At 46.4% G+C, this 21,772-nt stretch overlaps 2 protein-coding genes across 3 annotated transcripts; both read right to left on the bottom strand.

The window, feature by feature from the left end:
• Positions 1-248: 248 nt before the first annotated feature.
• Positions 249-6,373, bottom strand: LOC100825356 (chaperone protein ClpC2, chloroplastic). The gene is made up of 10 exons (XM_010240293.3): positions 6,212-6,373; positions 4,964-5,545; positions 4,182-4,297; positions 3,971-4,093; positions 3,709-3,894; positions 3,153-3,368; positions 2,771-2,988; positions 2,173-2,248; positions 1,983-2,072; positions 249-1,614 (listed from the first exon to the last, which is right to left on the bottom strand). Exons 2-10 carry the CDS (start codon positions 5,520-5,522, stop codon positions 436-438), a joined length of 2,763 nt encoding a protein of 920 aa, XP_010238595.1. The 5' UTR covers positions 5,523-5,545; positions 6,212-6,373; the 3' UTR covers positions 249-435.
• A 952-nt stretch (positions 6,374-7,325) lies between these two features.
• On the bottom strand, positions 7,326-10,843 carry LOC104584750. 2 transcript variants are annotated; one of them, XM_010240291.3, is made up of 2 exons: positions 10,664-10,843; positions 7,326-9,426 (listed from the first exon to the last, which is right to left on the bottom strand). In XM_010240291.3, the coding sequence occupies exon 2, from the start codon at positions 9,371-9,373 to the stop codon at positions 7,691-7,693; it is 1,683 nt and encodes a 560-aa protein (XP_010238593.1). In that variant the 5' UTR covers positions 9,374-9,426; positions 10,664-10,843; the 3' UTR covers positions 7,326-7,690. The 2 variants fall into 2 exon arrangements, with proteins under 2 accessions (XP_010238593.1, XP_010238594.1); XM_010240292.3 differs by having other exon boundaries at positions 7,326-9,409.
• Between the last annotated feature and the right edge of the window lie 10,929 nt (positions 10,844-21,772).

The raw sequence follows: 21,772 nt of genomic DNA, 5'->3' as shown, positions 1-21,772 counted from the left end.
TTGACAGTGTGGTGGATTGAACGAGGGCTGGAGGCCCAGCAGCAACAGCCCAACAAGGTTGAAAACCCAGTGCTGTTTTAGCAGGCCGAATCAGCGAAAGCGCCCTCTTAACCGAAAAATAGATTTCCTCTTCCTCAAAGAAAACAAAAAAACAAAAAATGGATGACGTCACATCCATATAAGCGTATTGCGAAAATTCAGAGACAGTAATTCAGAGACAGTCCTCTTAAAGCATCAGAACTAATCAGTCGCCAGCAATGTTTCCCTTTTGATTATATATATGCATACTGTATATATTATACTTTCTCTCGCAAAAAAAATATTGTATATATATAATGTATGTACAGTTTACAGTTATACACTAACTATGAAGAGATATGTGCTCGAATGAAATGAAAACGCTGCTGTATATGTTGGACAGTTAATCTGTGTGAACTACACGGTGACGGCTGGGGTTGGAAGCTCCGGCAGCCCGCTCTCGCCATTCAGCACAATCACCTTCCCCTCTGAGTCAACATCAACGATGGCGGAATCGCCCTCCTTGACCTCCCCAGCCAAGATCTTCTCCGCGAGGCTGTCCTCCAGCAGCCTCATGATCGCCCTCCTTAGCGGCCGTGCTCCGTAGCTAGGGTTGTAGCCTTCGTCGACGACCCGTTCCTTGAACTTCTCGGTCACCTGCAGGTTGATCTCCTTGGCCTTCAGCCTGTTGAAGACCTCCAGTAGCATGATCTCAGCGATATCTTTCACTTCCAGCTTGGTCAGCTGCCTGAAGACGATCATCTCATCGAGACGGTTGAGAAATTCAGGACGGAAGTACTGCTTCATCTCCTCGACGACCAAGCTCTTGATCCTGCCGTAGCTGCTGTCCTTCTCGTCTGAGTCAAGGTCGAACCCGATCTTCCGCCCTCCCTTCTCGATGACGCTGCTGCCAACATTCGATGTCATTATGAGAAGCGTGTTCTTGAAATCCACTGTTCTTCCCTTGCTGTCAGTTAACCTGCCGTCTTCGAGGATCTGGAGCATCATGTTGAAGACATCCGGATGCGCCTTCTCAATCTCATCAAAAAGCACAACGCTGTATGGCCTGCGTCGAACCGCCTCCGTCAACTGGCCACCTTCGGTGTATCCAACATATCCTGGTGGTGAACCGATCAACTTGGATACTGTGTGCCTCTCCATGAACTCACTCATATCCAGCCGGATCATGGCTTCTTCGGAGCCAAAGTAATACGACGCGAGAGCCTTTGCAAGTTCCGACTTCCCAACACCAGTGGGACCTGCAAAAATAAAGCTTGCAATTGGCCTGTTGGGGTTCTTCAGGCCCACACGAGCACGGCGAACAGAGCGGCTTATTGCTTTCACAGCCTCGTCTTGGCCAATGACACGCTTATGCAATGTCTCTTCCATCTTAAGAAGTTTATCAGATTCATCAGTTGAGACTTTCTCCACCGGGATACCAGTCCATGATGATACAATGTGCTGGATATCTGCTTCGGTGACCATTGGCCCGGTCTCTCCTGAATCGGTCTCTGCTTTGATCATCTCCTTGCTCTTGTCAATGAGAGCTGTTATCTGAGCCTTCAGTTCCATTTCGCGATCTCGCAACTCTCCAGCCTGATGGCATAACAATTAAACAGGCACACCAATTAAAAGTTTAACATCTTTACCTAAAAGAAATGCAAGTTTGCGATGATTGACATCAAGTGACTTTATAGAGACAGGTGAATAAACAACCGCTAGTTTGCACAAAGTAGAGAGAAGGCAAATGCAAAGACACTTTAATATTTTAACTGTAATGATAACCATTTAACCAGCAAAAGTATAACAGTAAGTAGAGAAAACTTTATTCACAAATGAGGGAACCGATCGAATGGACATGTTATTTTCCAATTCTATCGATGAACTTTCTATGTAAGTTAGCTACAGTAGATACAGATTCCATAGGAAGTCCTTAGACACTTGAGCTGCAAAGTTGCCATTACCTTTTCGAAATCCTGGCCACGGACAGCTTCATTTTTATCTTTTGTTATTTGCTTAAGCTCCTTGTCAAGCTCTCTAGCTTCCTCAGGAACCTGCATAAATTGTAGATTTCGTGTGTCATGAAAAAATAGCAAAAAAGCAACCGTTACGTGTATCTCACAACAAATAACAGCACATATTCGCATTCTCTACCTGCGCATGTCGAAGCCTTACACGTGAACCTGCTTCATCAATCAAGTCAATTGCCTTATCTGGGAGGAAACGGTCACTGCAAACAAAACAATTTATCAGGTGTTTAAAAGGATTAAAACAGCAGTCAAGCTATATATCAATGAACAGATCAAACTTGAAATAGTTTAGTCTGAGATGTTTTTGAAGTCTCAGAATATCATACTCCCTCCGTCCAACAAAATATGTCTCAAATTTGTCAAAATTTGGATGTATCTAGACATGACTTAATGTATAGATGCATTCAAGTTTGGTCAAAGTTGAGACATCCTTTGTTGGAAGGAGGGAGTACATGACATTACAGAGCATATATGCTCATGATTTTATTTTCTAAATACTGATGTTGTGGAATCTGACTTTCAATTTGGAACCTTAGGTGACATTTTTATACAGGTACAAATTGCATGGTAAACTACCTTTTTTTACTGAAACTGTAGGAAAGGCTCCGGCAGTATGTGTTGATAAACTTAGGGTTACAGGGAAAGGGGGGAGAAAACAAAAGAAAACTGGATAAGCTTTCTGACCAGCTAAGGTGACATTTTGTATATTATTGTTCACATACCTGATATACTGATAAGATAGCTTAGCAGCTGCAATCAAAGCATCATCAGTGTATCGAAGTTTATGATGGATCTCATATCGTTCCTGAAGCCCTCTGAGAATTTCTATCGTTTCATCAACTGATGGCTCTGGCACTTTTACAGGTTGGAAACGCCTTTCTAATGCTGGGTCTTTCTCAACATGCTTCCTGTATTCATCAAGTGTGGTGGCTCCAATACACTGAAAAGTGAACATAGAAGGTTTAATGTAAAATCATTTGAGTAAAATTGAAATAAGCAAGGTTCAGCTTGAAGGAACGATAGCATACACTGGATAAGTTGAACATGACAATAACAGATTGTCACTGGGTCTCAACACAATAGCATGTAATCTCATCAACATACCTGTAGTTCTCCTCTTGCTAATGCTGGCTTTAAGATATTAGCAGCATCAATAGCACCTTCGGCTGCTCCTGCTCCTATGAGGGTGTGAACTTCATCAATGAAGAGAATTATCTCATCACTTTGCTTTATTTCTTCCATCAGTTTCTTTAACCGTTCTTCAAATTCTCCACGGTATTTTGTACCAGCAACAAGAAGTCCCATATCAAGGGTAATAACCTGCAGTAAATGGTTTTGAAGACGATTATTTCCTAATAGTCTGTTCAAAACAATGAAGAAACACAAGTACACAGTCCCATTAAAAGCAAAGAATGGCCATAGTCAAGTGAATAATGTCACACACACAAGTTCAATCAGAACAGCATAGATAAACCAAACGCAAGGCAGTAACCAGAAGCATTCTATATATAAACAGAGCTTATGTCTAATCTAATGTGTATCTCAGTCGACAGAGATTTTTTTTTTTTTGAAAGGATAGAGAAAAATATAAATATAAAGATTAACATATTTAGAATTGCAACATATAAATATCAAACATAATTAAAGCAACAAAGCATACCTTCTTCCCTTCTATCGTCTCAGGCACATCCCCACTAGAAATACGTTGAGCAAGCCCTTCTGCAATTGCTGTCTTCCCAACACCAGGCTCTCCAATTAAGCATGGATTGTTCTTGGTACGTCTGCCTAAAATTTGTACAACACGTTCAATCTGTGGTTGCCTTCCAACGACAGGATCTAGCTTTCCCTACAGATATTATCAGACTTAACAATTAGACCTGGACTAGTGCTTACTAGGTGTACAGTATAGGAAACAAATTTACCTCCTCGGCTAATTTCGTCAAATTAGTTCCATACTCCTCGAGTGTTGGCATCTTATTACCACTGCTCCCTCCCCCAACTCCAGCACCAACAGCTTCGGTTGTCTCGCCAATCATTCTGACAACCTAGAGGTGCATAACGTTTGCATTTACAAGGAAAGGAAAATAACAATACTTGCTTTTGAAAGACAAAGCAATTTCAGATATAGTTTACCTGTGTTCGAATATTGCTAGGGTCAGCACCAAGAGACTCAAGGACACGGGCTGCCACACCTTCACCCTCACGAAGCAGTCCAAGAAGCAAGTGCTCAGACCCAATATAATTGTGTCCTGCAAAGATGAGGGTATCATCACCAGAAAACAACTAATGTCCTAAGCAGTTCATTGAAATATAATCAGACAAACAGATGCACCACATCATGAATGCGGAGTAAATAGTTTACTAGTACATAACAAATAAAAGGATGCTGACATTTGAAGAACTCTAGATTGCGAGAACCCAGATAATACAAATATCACTTTAGAAACTACAAGTTAAAGAGAACATGATGTACTGGCACATATGTTAGTGAGTTCAGCTTCAATCCTTTTCAAAAGCAGCATAATCGGCACGAAAAGGAGAAGAGTGTGAATTCATAGAGCGATTACCAGTTTACCACAATAAAACATACATTATCAGTCACAATCCTTCTGATATATCTACTGCACATGGCCCACTTGGATCACTCAACCAACGATAATTCATGCATCGATTGTTCAATACTTGTAGGTTTTACTGAAAGTAGTCAGGTAGCTAAGCCATCTGACGGAAAAATCCATGTGTTGATTGTTCAAGACAAGTTATAACTAAGCAGAATGTATCAAGTTTTTAGGTAACCAACTATCGTTTTATTAGGTTTTAGTTTTTCTTGCAGTAATCTAGCCATCTAGGTATGGTAGAAACTAGAATTTATGATATATGGATTCAGCTGCCAAAAGACCTCCTGATTGACATACCTAGTTGGCGAGCTTCTTCCAATGAAAGCTCCAAAACACGTTTTGCACGTGGCGTGAATGGTATTTCAACAGCAACAAAACCATTGCCCCTGCCAATGATTTTTTCCACTTCCACACGGGCATCCTTCAGATTTATACCCATGGACTTGAGCACCTTTGCAGCAATACCAGTGCCTTCTCCAACCAGACCCAACAAAATTTGCTCTGTTCCGACAAAGTTGTGACCCAGGCGCCTTGCTTCCTCCTGTGCAAGCATTATGACCTTTATAGCTTTCTCAGTGAACCTCTCGAACATCGCTCTGGTTACAAACCGAGTACGTCGTCCGCGTCTGGAGGATCTGTAAGATGCAACTGTCGATCTGTAGTTGGATGCAGGTGTGGCTGTAAAGCTGTGTGCCGATCTCAGACCAACAAATGCTGCCATCCTAACCGGACGGTTCAATGACATGGCTAACATCGAGGCAGGCCTCCTGGTGCCATGAGACTTCCAGCGCTGACCGCTTGCACGGCCTGCAAAAGTTGACCCTAGAGCAACTGGCAGGAGTAAGGTCCCTGCCATGGTCAGAAATAGCTTCCCCAAACCTGTGCAAAATGTTAGTTCAGAAATAGTTAGAAACCATTCCAGATACTTGATCCTCAAAGGAAAGTGATCTTAATGCTCAGAAATTACCACAATAGAAACATTTTTCTACAACAACAATACAAGCTAATGCTAATTTATCTTTAGCGCTAGCGTTTGCACTAACAACAAAGAAAAAAAAGGAAATTCGTGTGCTTCATAAATCATAATGGACCTAGTTTTGCTATATTACAAATCATCAATAGCTAATAGTTCATGTTCCATATATTCTTACAAGGGTTACATCCTTAGTTAAATATTAAAATATATACAGTCACAGATGTGGCGATGTGCAAGGAAAATTTGCAAGGTCGTAAATTTCAAGCGAAAAAAAAACATTTTTGCGAGTGCGAGTTCGCCCATCGAACTTGCTGCGGCATCAATCAATCAATTAATGCCGCAGCGAGATCCCACACGCGATCGCGCATACCATGTTTAGCCAGAATAAAAACCAAAAGCGAAGTTCCTCAAAAAAATTCCCCCAAGAAGAGAATATCTCAGGGGTTGGTTTCGGAGCCAAGAATCACATTAAACGCGAAACATGGGCGTCCGAGAATCGAGCTCTCTTACCGGACCCAAGAGCGAAGGAATCTAGACAGAGAAACCATGGGGATGGATGGGCGGCTCACCTGCGAGGAGAGGGTGAGAGAGAAGCGCGGCCTTGTTTCGTTTTTGCTCCCAAGGAGATAAGAAGAGGAGGGGAGGAGGAGAGAAGAAGAGTCGCTTGGTTGGGGGTGCCCAACAAGCAAGCAAAGAAGAGAAGAGAATTTGCCGTTTCCTTTCTTTATTTTGGCCTCACCCTGGATGATTCTCTTCTCTTTCTGCCTCTTCTATTTTTTTCATATATTTTCTATGGATTTTTCTGAATTCTGAGGGGCAGGGGATTTTGACAAGTCGCCAGTTTTTTTGCCGTGCACAGCGGCAGATATTTTTTGGGATAGCAGATCTTTTTCCCCTCTCATGAGAACAGAATCTGCAGTAGTAGTTTATGGAATTCAGGTAAAAGAAAATTGACAAATTTTATGGTTGATTTTTCACGTGTGAATCGAGGCGCATGACGCAACTCCTGTGAGGATTCGACTGTAGCTGAGTTTGGAGAAGCTGTAAACCAACCCATTTTTCCTGATAGATTCACCGTTTTTGAAATGGTAACCCATACATTCATATTGGAGTAGTAAGAAATATCAGTCAATCTAGACCCTTAGATAAAAAAAATGGATGGGCAATATTCATTTCGGGTACCATCAAAGAGCTCAAGAAATATTGTGAAAAGGAAGAAGAAAAAAGGTGTGGTTCAACAAACTTTGTCTTATCTGACACATGTGCTCCAGGAATGGTACTAAGGATGAAGATTTGCATGAACATCATGTGTATTCAATGACCTACTGAACCATCATTTTCTTGTACAAGTGTAACAACTGTAAGCAACAATATGCCATCAGTTTATTTCATCGAGTGTTGTGGCTCCAATATGCAAGCAGTTTTGTTATTGGATATGGAACAAAGGCCCCATTTGGTATTTGTATTGGTATTGTAACGATGCACTGTGTGCAGCGATGATTAATAAAATGGTGCTGAAATTCCTTGTGACTTTTTTGTTCTATGGCAGCGACACAATTCTGACTATTTTGTTTCCATATGAATTTCAATGTAATCCCTGTAAATTTCTACTGGTCTCAGTTGGTTCTCAACCATGCCAAGCAACGTATAGCAAACGACAAAACACTAAAGAATACAAGTGTAGATTGTACTGGACCTGCTGTAGCTGATACATCCATACATCTATGTAGACTTTCTTTTTCATGAGAATTACATCTTCACAAGCTTGGATTTGATACACATATTTGTATTCTGAACCTAAGAGTCTTCAGCGTGACAGAGACAGAAAGAACACGAAAATCAGCTGGTGATCACTACCAGAAAACCAACTGAAAACCAGTATCCACAACTTGTGTGGAAACTGCAGGGAGGCAAAACTTTTCTCCGACGACACTGTGCATGAATACTTTGCCTTTGCCTCAAAGCAATGTCACTTCAAAGATGCTTAAAAACACGATGAAAAAAAAAGGCAAGGTACAACAGGCTGATGATTGCTTCAGACTAAAGGACTATCTTGGAGTCAAGGAGAAACCAAATTGGCAGTTTGACAAATCTGAACTGATACCTTCATGACCATCAAATTCATCTAACCCAACAAACTCTTCGATGAGAATTTTGTTATCAGCTAGGTTTTGGAGGTCACTTGCTTCAAGCTCTTGAAGAGGATGAATTACCTGCAAACGGGGAGAGCTACCCTTTATCGACGCATCAATTTTTAAGAGAGGTGGCCTTCTTTTCTCGCTGCTGTTTAATGGCTGGTGCTTGGAGGATGTTTTTGTTGTTCTTCTTAGCCTGGAGGGAACTGCAACATCCTTCTGAACCTTATCTTGAGAGACTTTGTTTCCTTTTGCACCCAAACTGGCATTTCCTCGATGCGGCTCTTTGCTCTTATTTGGCGACGGTAGTTTGCCCAAATTGGCATTTCCTCGATGTGGCTCTTTGATCTTACTCGGTGAAGGTAGTTTGCCCAAACTGGCATTTCGTCGATGTGCCTCTTTGCTCTTATTCGGCGAAGGTTGTTTGTTCTTGTGGAGCCTCTGCGTCATTGGACTTAACTGGCGAATTTCAGCAAGCCCAATATTCATTGAACTTTTTCGTGGTGATATGCTCAGAAACTTATCAAATTGAGGGCTGCTATAGGATGTGCGTTCAAATGGCCAAAATATTGGGTCATCAATCTCAATGGATTCTTCCATATGTAATGTTGCTGGACTAGAGCTGCAATGACCAAATTGGAGACTTCTCGATGCACTGAAAGAAGGGCTGGGGAAGCCAGAACTAAAAACGTCCAGAAATTGCTCATTGTCTCCAAGCAAGGCTGAGTCCTCCTCATCAAGATCCAAGGAAGAGACCCAAATATCTGCTCTATCAAGATCGTCGGACCGAGTATCATTTGAATGTACTGTGAATGATGTACATGGGCTGCTGATTTGCAAAGACTGCTCGCTGACAGAGCTGCTATAGGATGTGTGTTCAAATGGAAAAAATATTAGCTCATCAGTCTCATTGACTTCTTCTGTATGTAATGTTGCTGGACTAGACCTGCAATGACCAAATTGGAGACTTCTCATTGGACTGAAAGAAGGGCTGGGGAAGCCAGAACTAAAAACATCCAGAAATTGCTCATTGTCTTCAAGCAAGGTTGAGTCCTCCTCGTCAAGATCCAAGGATGAGACCCAAATATCTGCTCTGTCAAGATCTTCGGACTGAGTATCATCTGAATGTACTGTTAATGATGTACATGGGCTGCTGATTGCCGAAGATTGCTCACTGACCGAGCTGTCGTATGAATAATCACCACACTCCGAGTACATAAAGATGAAATCATCCATTTCGAGCCTCCATTGCATTACCTCCTCATCAGTAGCTACCTCTTTAACACTTCCCAATGGTACATTAAGTATGGCTGTTGCAACCTCGTTGACAGAACCGGTCTGCATGTTCATGTCTCCATCATTGGAGCTAGATAATGTTAAGTGTGCTGAGAACTGGTCATTATGGGAAATCGTATTGCAGCTGAATTCAAGTTTATCACCGTCAGGACTTGAAGAGGGATAACTTTTTAATGACTCACTACCAGCACATAAACCTTCTACACGCACAATCAGCTCCTCAAAACCATTTTGTTCAATCACTAAGATTCTTGATCCGTCCTTTCTGCAAGCATCCCTATCCACCTTGAGGTCTTCCATGACACTAGTTTTGTACCACTTTAAGCTCGGTTTTACCTGGTATTGATAGAAAACTGGAAATAAGAGTTGTTACTGGTCCATCAGCCAAGACAAGCGAGTAAACAGGAAGAACAATAATCGTTTGGCCATTAATAAGTCGGATAGGATATTTTTTGCTCCGGTTAGAATAGTCATTATGGACAAACCAGAAGAAACATGTCATGAAACGAATAGTAAACACATGAAAGAAGCATCCATTACCACTAAGATGTCGACCTTACACAAGCAATTGATTGTGGATGGGGGAGGTAAGCAAATTACTAATGTTCTGGTATCAGAGCATCATATGATTAGATTTATTCCAAAGGTCTAAGAAGATGACTAAGGCACCGCCTTGACTGCCGTGACTTATTCCAGAGGTCTAAGAAGGGGCTGGGTGCCGGCACCACCTAAAGACTTTCATATCTACTCCGTTTTCTAGATTGACAAGGATTTCATATCTACTCCATTTCTATATTGAAAACCACTTTGTATAAATTGACTACTATTTCATATCTTCTCCATTTTCAGAAACAACACATTTTTTAGTTATCCACTTCAGCTACAACTAGCTAAACCATGCAAATAGAATAAGGGCAGTGTGTGTATGTTGCTTTCTTAGATGTATTAACCAAATACAAGTGCCACCCAGGCACCCAGCTAGGTAGCAAAACAAATGTTTCTTTTGTCAGATTCATTTCAGTTCAGTGATGGAAAATGAATTCCAACAATGAAGCACTAAAATCAACCTGAGGCTCTAGTCTAGTCAAGGAGATAGTTAAAAAGGAGAGGGCGAAATACTGACACCCAAGCATAACCATGAGTTTCAGAGTTATCACCAGCAAGCAGAAATTGTTGGCATTGCAGTTAACCTCTCGAGAATAAATTAGAGACGTCTCTCCCTTATTTAAAAAAGAAGCCCATTTTCCTTTTGATAGCAATCAAATCGAAATAATCAATTCGAACTGAAAGGAAAGAAAGAGGGGTGGCTATCTCCAGAAGCTATAAATGTTCAAGACCTCGACTTGTAGCTCCTTCGATTTCAGCAGGAATCAACAAATCATTACACATCTACCCATCTAGGAACCTCGGAAGAAAATCTCAAACGAAGCGGATCCAACAACACGGCTTTTCGTAGGAACAGAGTAAAATTCCATAATAAAAAACAGGAGGGCAAGCCATAAACTGAGTAAACAATCGAAAGAAACGACTCGACTACTAGCAGCAGATGCTTAGCGGTTGAGCAACAAAGGGGAGGAAAAGAATGGCTACCTTAATCTGGAGTCCTCGGAACCTTGGGGCCGCCGGCTGCCGCCAACCCTTCCGCCTCGCTCGCTCGCCGGCTGTCCCTCTGTGCCTCTGTCGCCCTCTCCTTCGAAGCGGTTTATGTTAAACCCTCGGTTTGGCTATCTATTTGTCGCAAGATGGTCCTTGGGTTCCGCATTAATGGATATCCAAGCACAGCCTTTTATTTTCTGGGCTTTCCATATGCTGGCACTGCTAGTACTAGCAGGCGCCAACAAGGCAACGCGGCAGAGCCTCGTATTTCCCGTTTTGTACTACTGGTTTGAACCAGGTGAAATAGCCCAATGACAGAACAGCAAACTCATAAAAGATAGCTAAAAGTGTTTAGTAAAAAGAATAAGAGATATGCACGCACATGGTATGCACGTGCCAAAATTCATGGCTTTTATGTGCTTCTAAACATTTTGTACGTGCCCCGAACGAAAGGAATAGATTTCGGTCCTCCGGAAAAGTACTAAAGCACCAAAGGTGCAACACTAATATATTTTGGATGTAAATTTACAAACACACAAGGAACTTAAATGTTTGAATCTATTTTTCGGAATTATTTGACATTTTGAGAATTGATATATCAACGAGGACTATAATGTGATTGCTCGATTGTACTAGCGCACCGTTGATTACGCGTTTGTCGTATAATTTTATATTTTTTTGAATCATAACAATTAAATGTTGATTACGATACTTCCTTATAAAACAACTTGTAAAATAATATCATCAAATTCGAATCTCGCTTTCCTTTTGTTTCTTTCGTAAACTTAGCCCATTCATGGGAAAAAAAAGATACGACAACCATGACATTTCAGCCATGAGTACAAACTTTAACAATCAATTCCGGCAATTTGTAGACATGGGTGAAAGATCGGTTGGATACCCCCCTTGTTGATTTTCATAATTGAATTAGAATGTACGATTCTAAAAATCACCTTGGTTCTGATGATGACTAAGGTTGATTGGTTTTCACCAAGTGATTACTTTTATTGGCAATAAAGATATTTGTTTATTTACCGTAGAGTGGAAGAATATTTCTCATGTTTTTATCTTGGGAGCTTTGTGTCAGCTAAATGTATGGCTTCCACCAACTCGGCAATCCAACAATTTTTAGGATAGTTTGTGCACTTGACAAGCAAAGTCGAACATCTATTTGGATCTTCTGGATAAATGCATAATATGAAGATGCAAAAAAGAATAAAAGAGAGTAATCAAGGCATAGAAAAATATGCAAAAAAAAGATGCTGTATAAATAGGCCAGGTGAGCATAGAAAATTTCCTGCAACGGGGAATCGGATAGAAATTAAAGAGAAATGAAACGGGAAAGTGAAATGAACACGGTGAAATAGAGAAGGAGGCAGAAACGGAACTAGAAACGGACGCGGCAAAAACGGGCCGGGCCGGGGCAGGGCAGGGCAGGGCACCCTAGGCCCAGTAAGACATGCCATGGCACAATCACGGAAAGCGTTCGTTCGGGCTGGATTTTTTTTTTTACGAAACAACACAGCGTGTCATTCATATATCAAAGAGGGTCGAGAAGAACTCAACCCGGAGAGTAACAGTTACAAAACAGGATCAAAAAAGGAAAGAAAAGAAAAAAAAAACAAAGGCGATACAACAGGCGACCAAGCTCAAGGGACATCGTCGCACCCAGACACCAAAGCGCCTAAGCCAGAAGTGTCCACCAGTCCCCAGAGAGAAGCATCAGCCTTGATGACCGAGATCAAACATGGCGCCGGTCTACGGAGACGGTTAAAGATCCTGTTATTTCTCTCCTTCCAAATGGACCAAAGGGTTAGAACGAACAGTGAGGAAGCCGCCCGCGAGGGATTTCGACCCATCAACGTGATACACCTATCAGAAAAGCGGATCCACCAGTGCCTAATCGAGGTGGGAGCAGCCCAGTCAGAGGGATTGAAAGCTAGAACTTTGCACCAAGCCGCAATTCCTAACCAAACCTGCCTTGCATAGCAGCAATCGACGAAGATGTGCAGGGCGTTCTCCGCCGCATGCAGGCAAAAGGGGCACCACTTGTAGTTCTCAATTCCTTTTCGCGAAAGAAGGTCGGCCGTGGGGATGCGCTCTTGAACCAGCAACCAAGCAAAAAACTTGCACCGCTCGGGTGCCCGGCAATTCCAAAAGAGATCAACGAAAGGTTGACGCACAGTGCCCAGGAACTGGGCCAGATAAGCCGATCTGGCCGTATAGGAGTTTGAAGGGGTGAGCTTCCAAGACACCGTATCTGGACGATCATCAAGTAAGGTGGTTTGGGAAACGATGGCGAAGATACGAACGAACTCACCAAGCTCATCGGCGGAAAGGGCCGGCGGCAGGTCCCGAATCCAATTGTCGTCGGCAATCCCGTGCCGAAGGCAGCGGTTCTTCCTCCGAGATTTGACGAAGAGAAGAGGCGCTAGGTCCATGAGCCGGCGACCCGTCGCCCAAGCATCCTGCCAGAAGTTAATGGTCAACCCATCTCCGATAGACATAGCCGCAAAGGCCAAAAATAGCGAAGCATCGTCGGCGGAGACGGGGATCTCCAAGCCCTGCCACGGTTTAGACGGCTCCGTCCACCTGAGCCAAGCCCAACGCAAGCGAAGAGCCGAAGCAAATTTGGAGATGTCGATGACGCCAAGGCCACCCAATGTCTTTGGCTTGCAAACATCGGACCACCTGACAAGGCAGCTGGCACCGCTACAGTCAGCATCACCCTTCCACAGCCACCCGCGGTGGATCTTGTCAATTTTCTTCATGACCCAGATCGGAAGGTCGATGGCAGAGAGGAAGAACACCGGGAGCGCCGAAAGCATCGAACGCAGCAGGACGAGCCGGCCACCCTTGCTCAGCAGTTTCTTCTTGTACCCCGCAAGCCTAGCTGAGATTTTGTCGATGAGCGGTTGGAAAAGCACCTTCCGAGGCTTGGAAAGAGATAGCGGCAGACCCAAATAAGTAGTAGGGAATGCGCTAACGGCGCTGGGAAACCATCGAGGATTGCAATCAGATCGAGGCCATCGCACCTGATGGGGAGGATAGAGCTTTTGGAGATATTGACCTGCAAGCCTGATATTTGGCCAAAGACATCCAGAAGGTGAGCAACAGATCGAACATCATTGTTGTCCGGCGCCATAAAGAGAATGACATCGTCAGCATACATGGACATTCGGAGCCGAGGAGTGTTGCCCGGGAGCGGCCGAAGGATGCCATGATCAGAGGCCAGGGAGAGCAGCCGCTGCAGAGGCTCAACAGCCAAATTAAAAAAGGTAAGGGGACAGGGAGTCCCCTTGTAGCAGGCCCCGGGCATGGCGGAGACGCGGGCCCAGAACGCCGTTGCAAATGATGTGAGAGGAGGAGGAGCTCCATAACGCCGGAATCCAATCAAGCCACCGCCGATCAAAGTCCCTGGCCGCCAGAGCCCCGAGCAAATAGGGCCAGGAAACTGAATCGAAAGCTTTATTGAAGTCAAGCTTAATAAGCAGCATAGGCACCTTAGAGCGATGGAACCGGCGAGCCAAACCCTGGACGAAGATGAAGTTATCTTGGAGACACCGGCCGGAGATGAAGGCACTCTGGCCCGGACCAACAAGGTTGGGGGATGCAGGGGGCCATCTTCCTGGCAAGCATCTTGGCGATGATCTTGGCGAAACAGCGAATCAAGCTAATAGGCCGGTAGTCTTTGATTTGGGTGGCGTCCGGTTTTTTAGGCAGAAGGACAATGGACGCTGAGTTGATGCGATGGAGCTGGGTATGGTGGCCTTGGAAGAATCCGTGAGCCGCGCACCAAAAGTCAGAATGAATGAGAGGCCAAAAAACCTTGAAGAATTTCCTAGAGAAGACGTCCGGGCTGGGGGCCTTGTCGACCGGCATGGCCGCAACCGCCGAGTCCATGTCAGCGATGCCGAAGGAACAATCGAGGTCGCCCGGCAGCAGCTTAGAAAGACCGAGAGCATCCCAATCAAATTCCAGAGGAGCAGTTACCGGGGAACCAAGAGTGGACATGAAATGTTGGGCGAGGGCGGCCTCCTTCGCGTCATGGGTAGTGCAATTCCCCGTCGCCGTAGCGAGACAGCGGATGAAACTTTTATTTCATCTACCAGAGGCCTTGATGTGGAAGAATCTGGTGTTGGTGTCCCCAGCCCTCAACCAGCAACAGCGAGAGCGCTGGCGCCACTTGCTTCGGTCAATGGCCGGAAGACCAAGAATGCGCAGCTTGAGCTCGCGCCGCAACGCCAGCTCTTGTGTCGACAGCAGCCTCTCCTCCTGAGCCTTGTCGAGCCCGGCAATCACCTTGTTAGCGATGGCCATCTGAAGCGCAATATCGCCAATCTAAGCCGCCGCCCAAGCCTTGAGGGCTTTGGCGAGGCGGCGGAGCTTGAAATCGAGGATTCGGATGGGGTCTTGGAGATGACAAGGGGCACTCCAGGATTCGGCGACAAACTCTGAGAAGCCGGAAACAAGAAGCCAGTGGGACTCAAAACGGAACCTGCGGCTCCTCGCAAGAGGGTTTTGATTGCAGAGGAGAAGGGGGCAATGGTCCGACATGGAGGTGGACAGCGGGAGCAAAACAAATTGGTTGAAAGGGCAATCCAAGCCGGCGATGCCAGCGCACGGTCCAAGCGGACCAGAGTAGGCGGATCATGTTCATTCGACCAAGTATACTTGCGTCCCTGAAGCTTGACATCGACAAGCTCACAAGCGTCCACCGCGGCTTTGAAGTTACCCATCTAGCGACGATTGATATTGCTGTTGTTCTTGTCGGCAGCAGAGAGGATAATGTTGAAATCGCCAATGACCAGCCAAGCTAGGGAACCGAAGACTGCTTTCAAATTTTTAAGCTCTTGCAGGAAAAGCGGTATGTCCGCATCTTCGCAAGGGCCATAAATAGTAGTTAACTGCCAGTCAGGGGCATCATCAAAAGAGCGCACACAGGCAGAAATGAAGAAATCACCAACCTGAATCGAACTGGGGTCAATATGGATTAAGCTAGTGTCCCACAACAGCATCAGATCCCCTCTGGTCCCTGCAGCTGATTTAAACGCTCAACCAGGGAGCCTACCACCAGCGATTTCAGCAGCCACAAAAGAATCAACGTTCGCGAGCTTGGTCCCTTGCAAACACAGAATGGAACAAGCCGTGCTACGAATCAAACAAGCAACATTTCAACGACGCACCGGCGCATTCAGCCCCCGGACATTCCAGTTCAGAATCTTAAGGTTCACTAACATGGGGAAATAAGATAACAACCTGCAACCTGCTAACCTGCGAGAAAGGAACCAGCAACAGCAACAAACTAAACCTGCAATGGCCATGGCGATAAGCGCCAGAGGGGCTACTACTCTGCCAGCGGTGGGAAGCGCCTCGAGCTTTGGAAACTAACCTGCAACTAGTCAACAACAAACCACAAGGCCAGCCGGCACAGCCGCCGACTGTGAGACAGAGGTTGTAAATCATTGACACCTAACCAGCAACAAGCAGCTGACAGAAGTCAGAGACGCCGCTAAGCAGCATCCATGCCAAGCAGCTCGAGCTCGCCGGCAATGAAGCCCAGCACCTCGAAATCCACCTGAGCCTTCCCCTTCACTCCCACCAAAGTGCAGATAGCATCAAGCACCTTCAGGGTCAGCAACTCCTTGTACATATCCAGGTAGGAGCGAACCTTGGCAGCAGCATCTGAAACATCATCGGTGTCATCACCGAACGCAAGGCGAAGCTTGGTTCAGCGCGCTTTGCCACAGGCACCGGGAAGACGACATTCTTCTTGGAAAGCCTGCCACTGCACCTGGATCCAGCAGAGGGAGGCGGAGCCACCGGCGTGCCCAGCAGCGAAACCGGAGTCGTGGTGATGAGGTCGATGAGCGAGCTCGAGTCCATCTCGGCGGCGGCGATTGTGAGCGGGACCGAATTTATGCAATTTAGCCCCAAATGCTAACTCGCGCATAAATTAAACCCCAGTGCCTCCCTACGATGAACACTTCACTACATACACGCAATGTGTTCACCATAGGTTGGAACAAAAATTGATATCATGACATCACTCTATGACACAAGATTAAGTTAAGCTCATACAAGGAGCGAAATACCAAGTTATTACAACTCACGGACACATGTCCACAATCATCATTACACCAGCGGAAGCAAATTCCGAGTACAGACAAGTTTACATTTATTGCCTAAGAGGCTGAAACTGAAAAGAGAGCCCGCCACAAGTTCACAAAACCCTGCTCTGGAATCTGCTGGCTAAACGTCGAAGCTGTCGTCGTCGAACTCCACAAAGTAACCACTCACCTGCTCCTCTGGGAACTCTGGAGAAAACAACGTTGCAAAGCAACTGAGTACAAAGTACTCGCAAGACTTACGGGAGAACTAATCTAATTATGCAGCAAGTCTCAAAGGATGGATAAATATGGTGGGGTTATGCAGCAGCAATATATCTGGAGAGACACACTAATGACATCGTCTAAGTAGAGGATAAGAAGCGTCTACTAAGTGAGGTGATCTTCTAATAACTAACACCAACCAAACACAACCTCTTATCACCCCCTCAACCCCTTGTGAGGAAATGATCCAAAGGCACTCACACTTAAGCAGTTTTAAGCATATCCAAAATTAAGACTAATTACTACTCAAGTTTTGAGATCAAGTTGGATTAAGTTCTCTATGATCAAGTAATGACCAACCAAGTCGTCCATAACCGCGGACATGGCTTTTCGAAAGATTTATCCCTGCAGGGTGCACCAATTTACCCGTACACGTTCGTCCAACCCTTATTGCCACTCGAGAAGGAACACACGAAGGCGTGTGTCGGCAGGATTGGGCGACACGGCGTTTCCAAGCTCCACAACTAATTCAAGGGACCACCCAACTGAGTATATCCGAAACGAGATCCCGGCCGAAGCGTCGTACGGACTCAAGAGTTGCGAGGACAGCTGGTAGCGGTTCATAGCCCGCAGGATGACCACTCCAGACTAGAGCCGCAAGTCCTATATGAATGCACGGTCACTAACAAGTCTCCAACACAACACCGGTGTATATGCGATATGCCAAATGGAACGCCCGAACTATGTGGTCCCTGGAAGAGTTATGAAACGAGTACTAGGCCAAGGGGGAAGCCATATCTTCTCCCACGAGCGGTTAGCGCGAAGTTTCTTGGATCGGCGAAAACGAGAACTCAGTCCTTAGGTCGGCGCAAATGGAACAAATCACCAATGCGTGAGCACGGCCTCCCATCGTTGCCTTGTTGCAAGTAATAACATATCACAGTTTAATAATTGCAATTTAAATACAGAAAGTAGCATGTGGATGTAACAATCGTATAACCCCAAATAAGGACACTAGACTAGCAATCTAAGCAAGACCTCTAATGACCAAGTAGGGCAATAAACAAACATGTGACATGGTAATAGGACAAGTAACAAGACAAAAGACAATTGAGTAGAGCTGACTAAAGGCTATGCAATTCTAGAGGCATCGTGACAAGACTGAGAATGTAACTTAGTGCAAGAATGAGAGAGAGGCATTGGGTATAAACAATATGGTCAAGGAATTGGCTGCTTGCCTGGATCCTCGGTCGATGGGCACCGAGAGAGGGGTCCGAGTGGGTGTGGGAACCCGGTTCGTCGACGAAGTGTGTCGTAGACGCTAACGATAAGATCCAAACACACAAGGTACGTATAAATAAGCATACATAGAGTGCGATGCGCAAACAAGATGCACGGCATGTGAAAAGACGATGCATTCAACTTAAACAAGAGTTCTAGACATTTTACATCTTTATCCATTAGCTAGCAAGATGGATGATACAGTAGCTATACTTCATCCAAATATTCTAAACAGTGACACGGTCATAAAGTACAGGTTTCAAGGAATATTTTACATCGTTACAGAAAGTTCAAAACCGTTACAGATTTTAAACTAGGAGCTACACAAGTTTATAAGTTTGAATTTCAAATCTAGAACAGATTTGAAATTTGAAACCTCAAAGTGGAAATCTAAATGCACAGTTAAATTCCTTACATTTTTTTGATTCCAAAACATATATGGTTTGCCCAAATTGAATCTAGCATGCATTTACTAGGATTTAAACAAGATGACACATTTTATGCAAATAAACAAAACCAAAAGGAAAACAAAAACAGATCCGGCGCGTGGACTCGGTTCACCGGGCGCAGCAGTGCACCAGGTAGCTGACAGGTGGGCCCGGCCCACCTGTCAGTGACCGGTGAAATCCCAAAAATGGGTTTTTATCTTGCAACAACGAGGAATCGAACCCGCGACGCGCGGATCTGGATCGAATGGACGGAACAAGCTACCACTTGGGCTACGAAACAGATCTTGTTAGATATAGGGCGCGTACCCTTTTAAATCGAAGAAAGCCGGTGGCTTGCGGGCGCCCACGATAGAGGCTCATCGGTGGCGACCACAAGGCACGGCAGTGGAACAAGGCGTGGCCTTTTTTTTGTTAGCGAAACCAGAGAGGGCAAGGTGACACGAAGGTCACCGCACAAGCCCCTCTGGAGCACGCACGGCATAGAGCCGAAGCTCGCCGGCGGCGTCCAGGGCGTGGTTACGTCGCTTGGAAGCTACGGAGTGAGAGAGGGAGAGGGAGAGAGAGGGCGCATCGGGACCGCAAGGACGTGGGGATGCTCACCCTGAGGAAACTGGCCGGAATAGGTGGTCGACGTCGCCAAAATTGAGGAAGAAGCTCGCCGGCGGCCAGAGAGGAAGTAGACGACGACATAGGTGATCTCCGGTCGATTCCTTCCTCGTAGAAGAAGAAGACGAGCTTGCGGTTCTTTTGACGCAGTCGGTGCTCCTTCACTCCGGCGAGAACGGCGACACGACGTGGAGGTGCTCGCGGCTCCGAAAAGGTCAATGGCGGCGGCACAGAAAGGGAGGGAGAAGAGCCCACCTAGGGTTTCTCCTTGAGCTAGGCTTGCTTAAATAGGGGTGCGGAGGCTGTCGCATCGCGTCTGGCCGACGTGGCGCGGGCGCCCCACATACGGGAAGAAGAAAAGCACAGGAGGAAGAAGGAGCTGTGAGAGATGGCGCATTCGCAGAAATACGCCTTCGCTGCTGGGAGCCGACTCGTGGGGCGCACGCGTGGGTAGCTGGGCCGCGCTGGGCACGCCAGGAGGAGGTGGGCCGAGGCGGCTGCTTGCGCGCGCGAGAAGCTAGGCCGAGTTGGCCTGGGACGACTCGGGCCGAAAGGTAAGAAGGTAAGTTTTTTTTTCCTTTTTCCCTTTTTCTGTTTTTCTCTTTTGTAAATAGTTTTGTTTGTACTTTGCTTTTTGATTCAAAATTCCAAACACCATTTTGAAAAGCTGAGGAGTAGGAGAATTCAAATATGGTACTATTATTTGGAAATATTCAAATGGGGGTAAATGTTTAAATCAAAACCCATTTAAATGTCATTTGTAAAAGATAGGATAAAGGAATTTAAAACCCAAAAGAGAAACCTAGCAAACCCTAACAACAAGGTGATGTTGCCAACACTTAAACAAGGAGAGATTTAGAATTCAAAACCCAAATTAACATGTGACAAACCAACAACAAGATTTAAACAACAAGTTGAAGTGGTGATTTTAAATTCATGTGAAGCAAAGGTGGATATGACATGGCATGGATGCAAATGTAAATGTCATGGCAACATTAACTAAATTACAAACAGGTCCAACAAGGGCTTAAAAGTAAAGTGTTGCTCTCGGCTATTACAGCGACCCCCGGGGCTTTGACCACGGCGACGGCCAGCACACGCGGCGCAGTAACCGGAGCCAAAGCCACCGGGGCGACAGCGGCAACAACGGCCGGAGCCGTGGCCGAAGCGTTGGCCACGGCGCCAGCTAGCGCGGAAGCCTCTGCCCTCATGGGATCCACCAAAGGGGTGGGCGGTGGGGAGCGCAGGGACATCACGTCATCAAACTCAAGCAGAGCCGGCCTAGGAGAGGCAGGAGGTGCACGGGGGGAGGGGCGAGCATGGCTGGGCGCACCTACGTCGGCAAGAAGCATGGGGTCGGCGGAAGGCTGGTGGTTGCTGATGCAGGTGGCGACGAGGAGCACAGAGATCAAGTCAAGGTCCGCCTCAAAGATGTGGCGATGACGGATCGGGGAGCGGGAGCGAAGGCGCGGCACCGGGTCGGGGGAGCAAGTGCGGGAGCTAAGGCTAGCGCAGAGCAGGGCGGCGACGACCGCTTGAGGTACTGCTCCTTCCACGCTGATAGGGGCCACGACCGCGGCCCTGTTCTTGTGGCGCGCCCTAAGAGCGGTCCGCGCGCCGGCGTCCGAACCAGGAGCGCCAGTTAGCACCGGAACCACGCCCCTGGCGCTCATCAGCAACATCGTCGTCATCTGGTTCGTCGCAGCGACCGCCGGGGCCCAGCCGGCGGTGAACATCAGTGGAAGCCTGGCGACGAGGCGGAGGGGGCTCTTCACCATCAGGGTAGTTCATGGTCCAGAAGAAGTGTTCCCGGAGCGGGTACTCCTCTTGTGGCAGAGAGGGCAACCCACTCTGGGTGCTGTCCGGCAAGTGCAGACCGTTGGTGGCGTAGTCCTCGACAATGCTGATGTGGATCAGCACCCTGCGCGACTGACCGTCGCGGGAGGTGCTGATGGGGGGGGGGGGGGAGGCCAGAGGGGGCGTGCCCTCTGGCGGGTCCATAGCGCCGAACCAAGAGATCTTGTCGATGGCGTTGGGGTTGGAGACCCACACCCAGACCGCCCAGATGGCGGAGTTGTGCTCCGGCCCTCTAGAACTGACGTCCACGCGGTCGAAGATGGCGTCCTTGCCGACCAGACGCTCGGCGGTCTCAGGGCGCTGGAGGTGTGGCGGCAGGTTCTCAAAGCAGACCAGCACACGGTAGCGCAGCGCAATGCGGCGGAAGTTGTCCGTGAGAGCCCACGGGGTGAGGCGACACTTGATGCCGTCCAGCTCGACGGAGCCGGCCTGCACGGCCACATCACGTTGACGCGCCGTCTGGAACTCCACCAAGAAATCCTCTGGATGGTAGCGTGTCACGGTGATGTCGTTCAGCGGGAAGTGAAGGCAGACCTGGATGGCCCGAGCGACCACCGTAGGTGGCACAGCTCTCCTGC

This window comes from Brachypodium distachyon, chromosome 4 (assembly GCF_000005505.3).
Source record: "Brachypodium distachyon strain Bd21 chromosome 4, Brachypodium_distachyon_v3.0, whole genome shotgun sequence".
Lineage (NCBI taxonomy): Eukaryota > Viridiplantae > Streptophyta > Magnoliopsida > Poales > Poaceae > Brachypodium > Brachypodium distachyon.
The sequence above is the reverse complement of the archived record's forward strand: the minus strand, read 5'-3'. Positions and strand labels throughout refer to the sequence as shown.

Coding starts and splice junctions, on each gene's coding strand:
- LOC100825356 (XM_010240293.3), bottom strand. CDS start 5,522: ATGGCAGGGACCTTACTCCTGCCAGTTGCTCTAGGGTCAACTTTTGCA. Junction 3,895..3,970: donor TGACGAAATTAGCCGAGGAG/GTAAATTTGTTT, acceptor TAATATCTGTAG/GGAAAGCTAGATCCTGTCGT. Junction 2,249..2,770: donor CTATCTTATCAGTATATCAG/GTATGTGAACAA, acceptor TTTTGTTTGCAG/TGACCGTTTCCTCCCAGATA.
- LOC104584750 (XM_010240291.3), bottom strand. CDS start 9,373: ATGGAAGACCTCAAGGTGGATAGGGATGCTTGCAGAAAGGACGGATCA.